This window comes from Ornithorhynchus anatinus, chromosome 13, assembly GCF_004115215.2.
Source record: "Ornithorhynchus anatinus isolate Pmale09 chromosome 13, mOrnAna1.pri.v4, whole genome shotgun sequence".
Lineage (NCBI taxonomy): Eukaryota > Metazoa > Chordata > Mammalia > Monotremata > Ornithorhynchidae > Ornithorhynchus > Ornithorhynchus anatinus.
In genome coordinates, this window is record NC_041740.1 from 1,312,293 (window position 1) to 1,322,979 (window position 10,687).

The 10,687-nt window shown below is 60.9% G+C and overlaps 1 protein-coding gene across 1 annotated transcript; it reads right to left on the reverse strand.

Moving 5' to 3' along the window:
* Positions 1-259: 259 nt before the first annotated feature.
* LOC114816142 (collagen alpha-1(I) chain-like) lies at positions 260-4,630 on the reverse strand. The gene is made up of 5 exons (XM_029078070.1): positions 4,025-4,630; positions 3,057-3,896; positions 2,796-2,930; positions 2,431-2,617; positions 260-1,748 (listed from the first exon to the last, which is right to left on the reverse strand). The coding sequence occupies exons 1-5, from the start codon at positions 4,628-4,630 to the stop codon at positions 1,585-1,587; spliced, it is 1,932 nt and encodes a 643-aa protein (XP_028933903.1). The 3' UTR covers positions 260-1,584.
* Positions 4,631-10,687: the final 6,057 nt, after the last annotated feature.

Here is a 10,687-nt window from a genome sequence, read left to right on the forward strand (position 1 = left end):
ACAGTGCTCCGCACACAGTAAGCGTTTAACAAATACCAATCCGAGTAAAGAATTAGTCGGAGATGTCCAGCCCCCCCCCGCCCCAAGAAAACCCTTTCTAGAGTATGAGATGGAGGTGTCATGTTTATATACCTTAAAAGTGTTTTGTCTGAGTGTTACTTGCCAAAATACATATTTCCTAAATTACAAAATTTAATTAGGATGATTTGACCAAAAAAAAAAAAAAAAAAACGAAAAAGACCCCACACGTTACTACACCAACTTTAAAAACACATTTAATTCAACTCTTCCAGTGTGACTGTTTCTGAAAACTGAGATCCTGTAAATTCCGTATGGATAACCCCTAATTTGGGCCGAGTGCCCACCCGCTAAGTGAAACGTGACCGGTTTCGACCCCGCCAAGTTAAACGTGATCCCCTCGTAAATCTAATCTCTCCTCCCGAGGGACGATTCGCGCCCGCTTGCCAAGATGCTCTCGCCTATCACGATTCCCACCGAAATCCGGAAGACCCTCTGGTGAGTCGCCCCCGCGGAGCGCCCGGGGGATAATCCGGACGGCAACGCCCGACCCGACGGCCGGTCCGGACTAGACCCCGGATGGACCCGGCCGGCCGAAGCCTCGCGGTTGCCGGTGCTCGTGAGCGTCCGCCCGCCGGAGCCCCAAAACCCGGAGCCCCCGACTGCCCGCGTTTGCCCGCGGGTCCCTTTCTTGGAGAACCTCTCGGGGGAAATAATATCCCCAACCGCCTCGTGTGGCCCTCGCCGGGAAACTGGGCTTCCCGTGGCTTTTCCGCGGTGCCACGGGAGACCCCGACACGAATCCCCAATCTTGGCAGGAGTCCCCCACCCCCGACCCTGGCACGAGTCTCCGACCCTGGCGGGCGACTGCCACCTGTCCGCTCGACACCGGCCGACGGGCAGACGCTTGGAACCCCAGCACGAGCCCGCGGCCGCCAGTTCCTCCGGTGCTTCCGGGGAGCCCGACCGCCCGCTCGGTGGGGGTCCGGCTGTCCGCTCGGGGGGAGCTCGATCGCTCATTCCGGGGGGGGGGGGGGGGGCGGCGCACCTGGCCGCTCCGGCCTTCTGCTTGGGAGGGAACTCGGCCGCCCGCTTAGGAGGGAATTGGGTCACCCACTCGGAGGGGACCCGGACTGCCCGTTCTAGGGAAACGGGGCCATCCTTTCAGGGGGTGCCCAGCGCCCGCTCGGGGGTAGTCCGGCCGCCCCCCCGGGAGGGCGGGGGGTGGGGAGAGAAACGGGGTCATCCGCTCGGAGGCAGCCGGACCGCCCACTCTGAGGGAACCGGGCCGTCAGCTTGGTGGAAACCTGCTCGGCGGGGAGCCCGGCCGCCCGCTTTGGGATCATCGGGCCGCCCGCTCCGGGAGAACCAGACCATCCGTTCTGGGGGAACCGGGCCGCCCGCTCCGTGAGAGAGCCCGGCCGCCCGCTCGGGAGGAAGCCCGGCCACCCGCTCGGGGAACTCACACACCTGGGGAAGAAATGGGTCCTTCACCCCCTCCTCCCGGCTTGAGTCAGACGGTTCCTCGCTGAGGCCGGGGCGGCGGCTCTCCGGGCCCGGGAAGTCTCAGGGTCCAAGTCCCTGCAGCTCCCTCTCCGTCTCCTCCTCGTTCGCGGGGACGTCGGAGGGGGACTCGGACAGAGTCATCTGCAGGGCACACCACAGCGAGGTGCGGGCCTGGCGGGTGGACGTGGCCAGCTCTTTGACGGCCCCCGCCAGAGTCAAGTCACCTGGAACGGAGAGGGGACGGAGTCCGGTCGTAAGGCCGCTCGAGACGGTCTCGCGGCCGCGATACGGCGGGACCCGACATCCCCTGCTCCCGAGGACGACGCCCGGGGGTCTGGGGGAGCTCGAGCGGCGAGAGATTCCCCCTGGCACAGGGGCCCGGGTTCACGATCACAGTGTGGCGGCTCGGGGTGGAGCCCCCGTGTTGTGATGGTGTCACTGGACCGTGCCGACGCCCTGACCTCTCCATCGTACAGAAGAAATCCCTGGTCACGATCCGGGAATAAGAAGCCTGACTCCCAAATGTGGCTCCCCGTAGGCCGGGAGGGTGGACGGCCACCCGCCCTTCCGCCCCGGAAACCCACTTGCGCCCGGGACGCGCCTGCCTCGGTGTGGAGGGGGAGAGGAGGAGGCCCCGGCCGGGGGGATGGCCCGAGCCACGGGACGGAGGTGAGTCGAGAACGAGGCCCCGCTGCAAGGGGGGCTGGGAGGAGAGGGTCGTGAGGGAACGGGGGGCCAGATGGCCCAGGCCTCCCCCCGTGCCCTCCGGCAAAGAATGCCCCGGGAGGCTTTCCCCGCTTCTGGTGGCGCCCGAGCGGGGGAGAACGGGTCACTGTCGAGACCAGGTTTACTCCGGGACGGGCCACGGGCCACCGGCTGGGAGCACTCGCCGATTCGTTCACTCACCTCTGGGGTCCCTGGACCGCGAAGCGCCCGGCCTCGGGGCACCGGCGGCTTGGCCGGCGGGTCCAGCGGCGTGGTCCGCTTCCGTGTCGTGCTGGATGACTTCCAGGTGGCGTTCCAGCATCCGTGTGACGCTGCCATGGACGGGGCTGCCCCGGAGCCCTTCCGTCTCCCCGACCAAGGTGAGAACCTGAAGCGGACCCCGCCCCCCCCCCCACACACCCGGCGTCGGGGGGTCGGAGGGGGCGGCTCTGCCCACCGCCTGCAAGAGGCAGCGCCGAGGCGACCCGTGGCCGCCGGCGGTCAGCGCGCGCTTCGGGGACCCGCCGCCCCACCGCCCGGCCCCACGAGGCGGGACCGGCCCTTACCCTGGCTCGCTCCGTGAGCTGGTCGGCCATCAGGCGGTCCACGTGCGACGGGTTGGCGGGAAGCCGGGTGCCCGGAGCGCTGTCGGAACCGGGATCTCTCTTCCCCGGAAAGATGATCGCCAGCGCCGCTTCCGGCTGGCCAGGGACCCTTAAACTCCGCCCGTCTGCCCGCCCCGGCCCGCCGCCGGCCCCTCGCCCGCCGGTTTCGGGGGCCTCTGCGGCGCCCCTACGGCCCAGTGCCCGCGGGCCCCGCCACCTTACCTTTCTCCGTTCCCGCTCCAGCGCTCGCCGCTGCTCCGAGCACGGCTCCGGGGGGGCGTCGAGCTCGCAGTCGGGCCCTCTGCGATCACGCGGGGGGCGATCCTTGACGAACGGCACCGGGAAGGCCCGGGGCGGGGCCCACGTTTCCCCACCCACCGGGCCTTTGGGGAGGGGGCACGGGACACGAAAGATGAAGGGGCAGAAAAAGTCGAGGTTGTAGACTGGAAACTGCGGGCAACGGATGAGCAGGTTTGCCGCCGCTGTGAAGGGGGGCACGACGAAGCCACTGGGATGGTCCCGGGGGAGCCCAGACACCAGCGGGAAGGGAAGGAGGAAGGGGGAGTTGACCGAGTCGGGCACCGGACCACCGAGGTACCCCAGATTGCTCTGCCAGGTCGGGCCCCGGGACCCGGAGGGGGGCAGCGCCCGGCCCCGCCCCTCTCGCCACTCGGCTCTGGCGCGGCCGGGGAGGCTCGGCTTCGGCTGGGGCTGGGGCTTCGGTCCGGCCTCCTCCTGGGCCGCCTTCCGCCTCCCGGACTGGCCGGGGAAGGGGGCGATGGCCCCCAGGCACCGCTGGCCTTCCCTGGAGGCCGAGGGGTCCCTACGGACATGCCTGGGGGACTCGGGGGGCTTCCGACGCCCGGGGACGGAGCCGGAAAGCCCCAAACCGTCAGGCTTGCCGGTGGGGAGGGGCGGCCTTCTTGCCCCGGGGAGGGGATTGAGGGGGGCTCTCGGGGGTGACCCGAGGGAGGGGCGACGGGCAGCTGAGCAGGAGAGCCGCCGGACACCGTCGAAACGCCCAGAGATGAGTCGGGGCGCGCGGCCACTCTCCTCGGCTTCCTAAAGGCCCGACCCGTAGCCGCCGGCCCCGGGGCCGCCCCACCCAACCGCTCGCGTTGGCCGCCTGCGTCGTGAGGAGCGGGGTCTGGGGACCGGTCGGACCCGGCCAGCCGAAAGGAGGCGGTCACTCTGGGTGCCGGAAGGAATCTGCTCTTGGGGTCCCCGCGGGGTCCCCCGCGGCCGAGGTCGGCAGGGCCGGGGGGCCGGCCGGCTCCCCGGGACATCCCATTCCCCGCAGCGGGGAAGGCCGGCCGGCCCGGCGGCCGGGGCCCGGGCCCCGGGGCTTCCCCACTCTGAGGAGACCAACGGTTCCGCCGGCGTGCCGTGGCCCACGGGTCCGCGCCGGGGTCGGCAGGCCCCCGCCGGGGCTTCCCTCGCTCCAGTCGGGGGCCCGTCGCCGCCCCCCGCCTCCCTCGGCCGGCCGGCCCATCCTCTGTCCCGAGACGGGCGGCCTGCTCCGCTCGGGCCCGTGGCTCGAGCCGGTGGCTGGGCCTCGCGGCGCCGTTCCCGGAGCGGCGGCTGGATTTCCGGTCCTCCCGGGGCCCCCGGCCCCGATTCGCCTGCGGGTGGGACCCGGAGAACCCACCCGGCCGAGCCGCGGAGGTGGAGGCGACCGCGTCTGCGCTCCGGGCTGAATCTTCGGGGTCGATCCTTTGGCGGCTATCGTCGGGGGGCCGGCCGGAACCGGAGACGGGGAGGCCGAGTTCCTCCGAGCTCCTCTGCAGGTCGGCCATGGCGGGCGAGTCCTCGGCCTGGCCTGGACGGGAGGTCTGCATCGCCGGAGCCGTCGAGCAGGCGCCCCGCCCGCTCCCTGGGCGAGAGCCCACACTGGATCACACACTGGGCGAAGAGAGACCCTGCAACAAATCGGGTGGCCGTGAAAGAGAGACCCCCGGACTGGCGGGGTCGTGCCCTGCAACACCGCTCACTTTTCACCCTCCGGCATCTGCTATCGCCCCTACCTGTAAGTCATTTCAATGTCTATCTCCCCCGATACCACCGATGGACCGACAATCAGGCCGTAGAGAATAATAATAGTAATAATGTCGGTGTTTGTTAAGCGCTTACTATGTGCAGAGCGCTGTTCTAAGCGCTGGGGTAGATACAGCGTCATCAGGTTGTCCCACGTGAGGCTCACAGTTGATCCCCATTTTACAGATGAGGGAACTGAGGCATAGAGAAGCGAAGTGACTTGCCCACAGTCACCCAGCTGACAAGTGGCAGAGCCGGGATTCGATCCCATGACCTCTGACTCCGAAGCCCGGGCCCTTCCCCCTGAGCCACGCTGCTACCCTGGCGGCTCTCTTCTTATTGTCTTATCCTGGTATCGCTCAAACGCTGTGACGAAGGGACGGGACGGGACAAGGGCTTGGACCAGCATGGCGGCAGTTTGGAACGGCGACAGGAAGGGGAGGATTCTGGAGATGCGAAGGAAAAGCGTCTCCTCCCCGCGCTTCCTTTTTAATAAAGAAGATTCTCTTCCCTCAGCAAGGCCGGAACATTTAAGAGTGTCCTGGCAGAGAGCTCCCAAATGGTCGCGCTGGAAAGGCGAGCTTCTGTACACGGCCAGTTTACAATCCCTTAATGTGCCTTGCTTTCTTTTCGTTCGCCTGTTCTTTTGGGGCAAAAGAAGTGGCCACGAGAGACCCGGTGGTCCAGCTCCCTGCAGGCTAGAAGATCTCCAGGGATGGAGTCTTCCTCAGCCACCTGGTCCGGCATCCTTTCACCCATTTTTCCTTTCATTCCTCTGATTCATATGTTCTTTTATTCACACTGTACGTTATGTTGGAATCAGAGGACCTGGGTTCAGGTCCCCAACCTGCTGCTCTGACTTTTTTAATGGCATCTGTTCAGTGCTTACTATACTCCAGACACTGTAGTAGATATAAGGGAATAATCAACTTGGACCAAGTCCCAGATCCCACATCCGGCTCACAGTCTTAATGCCCATGTTACGGATGAGGGAAGTGGGGCACAAGCGGGGTGGAGCCGGGATTAGAATCCAAGTCCTCTGACTCCCAGACCCGTGTTCTATCCACTGGGCCACAACGCTTCTCACTGTTAGAGAGAGAGCACCGAATAATAATGTTGGGATTTGTTAAGCGCTTACTACGTGCAGAGCACCGTACTAAGCGCTGAGGGAGATACAGGGTCATCAGCTGGTCCCACGTGAGGCTCCCAGTTAATCCCCATTTGACAGATGAGGTAAGTGAGGCCGAGAGAAGCGAAATGACTTGCCCACAGTCACCCGGCTGACAAGGGGCAGGGCCGGGATTCGAACCCATGACCTCAGACTCCCAAGCCCGGGCTCTTTCCACTGAGCCGCGCTGCTTCCTCTAACAAATTCCACGTTTTCCAGCTACTTTGTTGAGGAAGGCTCTCAAGGCCAGATGCTCCCGCTCCTGTCCTGGGCTAGTACCGTAAGCTCGTCGTGGGCAGGGAACGGATCTACCACCTCCGCGGCGATGTTAGATTATACTCTCCTAAGGTCTCACTACAGTGCTCCTCACACGGTAGGCGCTCAGGAAATATATTCATTCATTCAATCGTATTTATTGAGCGCTTACCATGTGCAGAGCACTGGACTTGGAATGGACAATTCGGCAACAGATAGCGACCGTCCCTGCCCCGTGACGGGCTCATCTAATCGGGGGAGACGGACAAAAGCAATATAATCACGATAAATAGAATCAAGGGGATGGACACCTCATCAACAAAATAAATAGGGTCATATAAATATACACCAATGAGCACATTTGTCCTCATCAAATACCATTGATTGATTAGTTCCGGGCACCTCCCACTCCTACCTGGGGCTAGTTCATAAGTGCGTTGTAGGCATCGACCAATTCTCTTATAATTCTCCTCAGCTCTTACCACAGTGCTCTTCGCACGGAAAGCGCTCAGTAAATAGGACCGATTGATAAGTCCCGGGCGACTCCCACTCCTGCCCCGGGCTAGCAGCGCGGCTTAAGTGGGAAGAGCCCGGGTTGGGGAGTCAGAGGATGTGGGTTTGAATCCCGGCTCCGCCACCTGTCAGCTGTGTGACTGTGGGCCAGTCACTTCGCTTCTCTGTGCCTCAGTGACCTCATCTGTCAAATGGGGATGAAGACTGGAAGCCCCACGGGGGACAACCTGATGACCCTGCATCTCCCCCAGCGCTTAGAACAGTGCTCTGCACAGAGTAAGCGCTTAACAAATACCAATGTTATTATTATTTAGACTGTGAGGCCCTTACTGGGCAGGGATGGTCTCTATCTGCGCCCCGACTGTCTGTTCCAAGTGCTTAGCCCAGTGCTCTGCACATAGTAAGCGCTCAATCAATACTAGTGAATGAATGAAAGATTATCATTATCATTATTATTATTATTTAGGCTGTGAGGCCCTTACTGGGCAGGGATGGTCTCTATCTGCGCCCCGACTGTACGGTCCAAGTGCTTAGCCCAGTGTTCTGCACATAGTAAGCGCTCAATCATTACTATTGAATGAATTATTATTATTATTATTATTTAGAGTGTGAGGCCCTTTTACTGGGCAGGGATGGTCTCTATCTGTGCCTCGACTGTATGTTCCAAGCGCTTAGCCCAGTGCTCTGCACATAGTAAGCGCTCAATCATTACTATTGAATGAATGAATGATGATCATTATCATTATTATTTAGACTGTGAGGCCCTTTTACTGGGCAGGGATGGTCTCTATCTGTGCCTCGACTGTATGTTCCAAGTGCTTAGCCCAGTGCTCTGCGCATAGTAAGCGCTCAATCACTACTATTCAATGAATGCTTATCATTATTATTATTATTATTTAGAGTGTGAGCCCCTTTTCCTGGTCAGGGATGGTCTCTATCTGCGCCCCGACTGTACGGTCCAAGCGCTTAGCCCAGTGCTCTGCACATAGCAAGTGCTCAATCATTACTATTGAATGAATTATTATTACTATTATTATTATTTAGAGTGTGAGCCCCTTTTCCTGGTCAGGGATGGTCTCTACCTGCGCCCCGACTGTCTGTTCCAAGCGCTTAGCCCAGTGCTCTGCACATAGTAAGTGCTCAATCAGTACTATTCAGTGAATGAATTATTACCATCATTATTATGATTTAGAGTGTGAGCCCCTTTTCCTGGTCAGGGATGGTCTCTACCTGCGCCCCGACTGTCCGTTCCAAGCGCTTAGCCCCGTGCTCTGCACATAGTAAGCGCTCAATCATTACTATTCAATGAATGAATGATTATCATCATCATTATTATTATTTAGAGTGTGAGGCCCTTTTCCTGAGCAGGGATGGTCTCTACCTGTGCCTCGACTGTCCGTTCCAAACGCTTAGCCCAGTGCTCTGTACATAGTAAGCGCTCAATCATTACTATTCAATGAATGAATTATTATCATCATCATTATTATTATTTAGCGTGTGAGGCCCTTTTCCTGGTCAGGGATGGTCTCTACCTGCACCTCGACTGTCCGTTCCAAGCGCTTAGCCCCGTGCTCTGCACATAGTAAGCGCTCAATCATTACTATTCAATGAATGAATGATTACCATTATCATTATTATTTAGAGTGTGAGCCCCTTTCCCTGAGCAGGGATGGTCTCTACCTGCGCCCCGACTGTCCGTTCCAAGCGCTTAGCCCCGTGCTCTGCATAAAATAAGCGCTCAATCATTACTATTCCATGAATGAAGGATTTTTATCATTATTATTTAGAGCGTGAGGCCCTTTCCCTGGGCAGGGATGGTCTCTACCTGCGCCCCGCCTGTCCGTTCCAAGCGCTTAGGATGGATCCCACCAACCCACGTCATTATTATAAGTATTATTATTGGCATTCTGATGATTATCGATTAGTCCCGGGGTCCTCCTGTCAGGTCGCTGGGGGCGGGGTGCCCGTGGTCTCCTCAGCGCCTGGCGCAGGGCCGGGGGGCCTGAGGGAGAAGAACGAGGGACGGCTGTCCGTCTGTCCGTGTGCCTGTGTCCTCCCCTCCTGGTCCCCGTGTCCCCCGGCTCCCTGTCCCTACCTGCGCGGGTCCCGGCGGGCTCCCCTTCCCCTCCCTCCCTCCCTCTTCCTCCCCCTTCGGCCGTCGAGCGAAGGCGGGAAAGGAGCAATGGCGTCGCCGTCGCCTCAGGCGGCCCGCCCGAGGGCGAAGGACTGCGCAGGCGCGCGCCGCCGGGCCAATCACCGAGCGAGTTCGACCCCGGGGGGGGGGAGGGGGAGAAGGGGCGGGGCGAGGCACGCGGCCGCCGCGACCGTTGGGCGGGTGCGCGCGCGCGACCGTTGGGCGGGGCCGCGCGCGCCGGAGAGGGGCGGGGCCGCGCGCGCGCCGGAGAGGGGCGGGGCCGCGCGCGCCGGTGGTGGGCGGGGCCGTTGGGCGGGGCTGCGCGCGCCGGCGGTGGGCGGGGCTGCGCGCGCCGGCGGTGGGCGGGGCTGCGCATGCGCCGTAGAGGGGCGGGCGCGCCCGCAGCGACCGTTGGGCGGCGCATGCGCCGGCCCACCGAAAAAGGGGGGGGGGGGGGGCGAGGCCCGCACTGGTTAAACCCTCTTTTTTTGAAAAGAATAATAATGATGGTATTGGTTAAGCGCTTACTACGTGCAGGGCACTGTTCTAAGCGCTGGGGAGCGTCCAAGGTGGTCCCCCGTGGGGCTCCCAGTCTTCATCCTAAGCCATTAATAATCCTAATTCATCCTAATCCATCCTAATCCATTAATAATCACATTATTATTATTATCCCCATTTGACAGATGAGGGAACTGAGGCCCAGGGAAGTGACTTGCCCCAGGTCACCCAGCTGACAATTATAATAATAATGTCGGTATTTGTTAAGCGCCTACTATGTGCAGAGCACTGTTCGAAAGCGCCGGGGAGATACGGGGTCATCGGGTGGTCCCATGTGGGGCTCCCAGTCTTCATCCCCATTTGACAGATGAGGGAACTGAGGCCCAGAGAAGTGAAGGGACTTGCCCCAAGTCACCCAGCTGACAAGCGGAAGAGCTGGGATTCGAACCCATGACCTCTGACTCCCAAGCCCGGGCCCTTTCCACTGAGCCACAAGTGTCGGTATTTGTGTGCGCTTATTACGTGCAGAGCACTGTTCTAAGCGTTGGGGTCGATACAAGGTCATCAGGTTGTCCCACTTGGGGCTCACCGTCTTCATCCCCATTTTCCAGGTGAGGGAACCGAGGCCCAGAGGAGTGAAGCGACAGGGCCGCAGTCACCCAGCTGACAAGCGGTGGAGTCAGGATTAGAACTCACGACCACTGACTCCCAGGCCCTGGCTCTTTCCACTAAGCAAGTGGTGGAGGTGGGATTAGAACCCATGACCTTCTGACTCCCAGGCCCGGGCTCGAGCCAGGCACTGTTCTAAGCGCTGGGGTAGATGGGAGCGAATGAGGTTGGACACAGTCCATGTTCCACGTGGGGCTCACCGTCTTCATCCCATTTTACAGATGAGGTAGGTGAGGCCCAGAGACGTGAAATGCCTTGCCCAAGATCACGCAGTAGACAAGCAGCAGAGGCAGAATTAGAACCCAGGTCCTTCCTGACTCCCAGGTCCAGACTTCATCCACGCTGCTCTTTCCCCTCAGCCCCGGAGTCTCATCTGGGACAGAGACTATGTCTGTTGGCTTCGTACTGTGCAGGGAAGGTGTCGGTTTGTTTTAGTCTAGTCTCCCAAGTGCTTAGTACAGCGCTTTGCGCAGAATTAAGTGCTCAAGAAATAGGATTGAGTGAATGAATTCCACACACTGTTCTAGGCGCTGGGACAAGCTAATCCGGTGGGACAGAGTCCATGATCCACATGGGTTTTAT

Bases quoted from the DNA above. Each gene is read 5' to 3' on its own strand.
- LOC114816142 (XM_029078070.1), bottom strand. From the start codon at position 4,630: ATGGCCGACCTGCAGAGGAGCTCGGAGGAACTCGGCCTCCCCGTCTCC. The intron at 2,618-2,795 runs GTAAGGGCCGGT...GGTCCGCTTCAG, and splicing joins AGCTCACGGAGCGAGCCAGG to GTTCTCACCTTGGTCGGGGA. The intron at 1,749-2,430 runs GTGAGTGAACGA...TCTCCGTTCCAG, and splicing joins GCGGTCCAGGGACCCCAGAG to GTGACTTGACTCTGGCGGGG.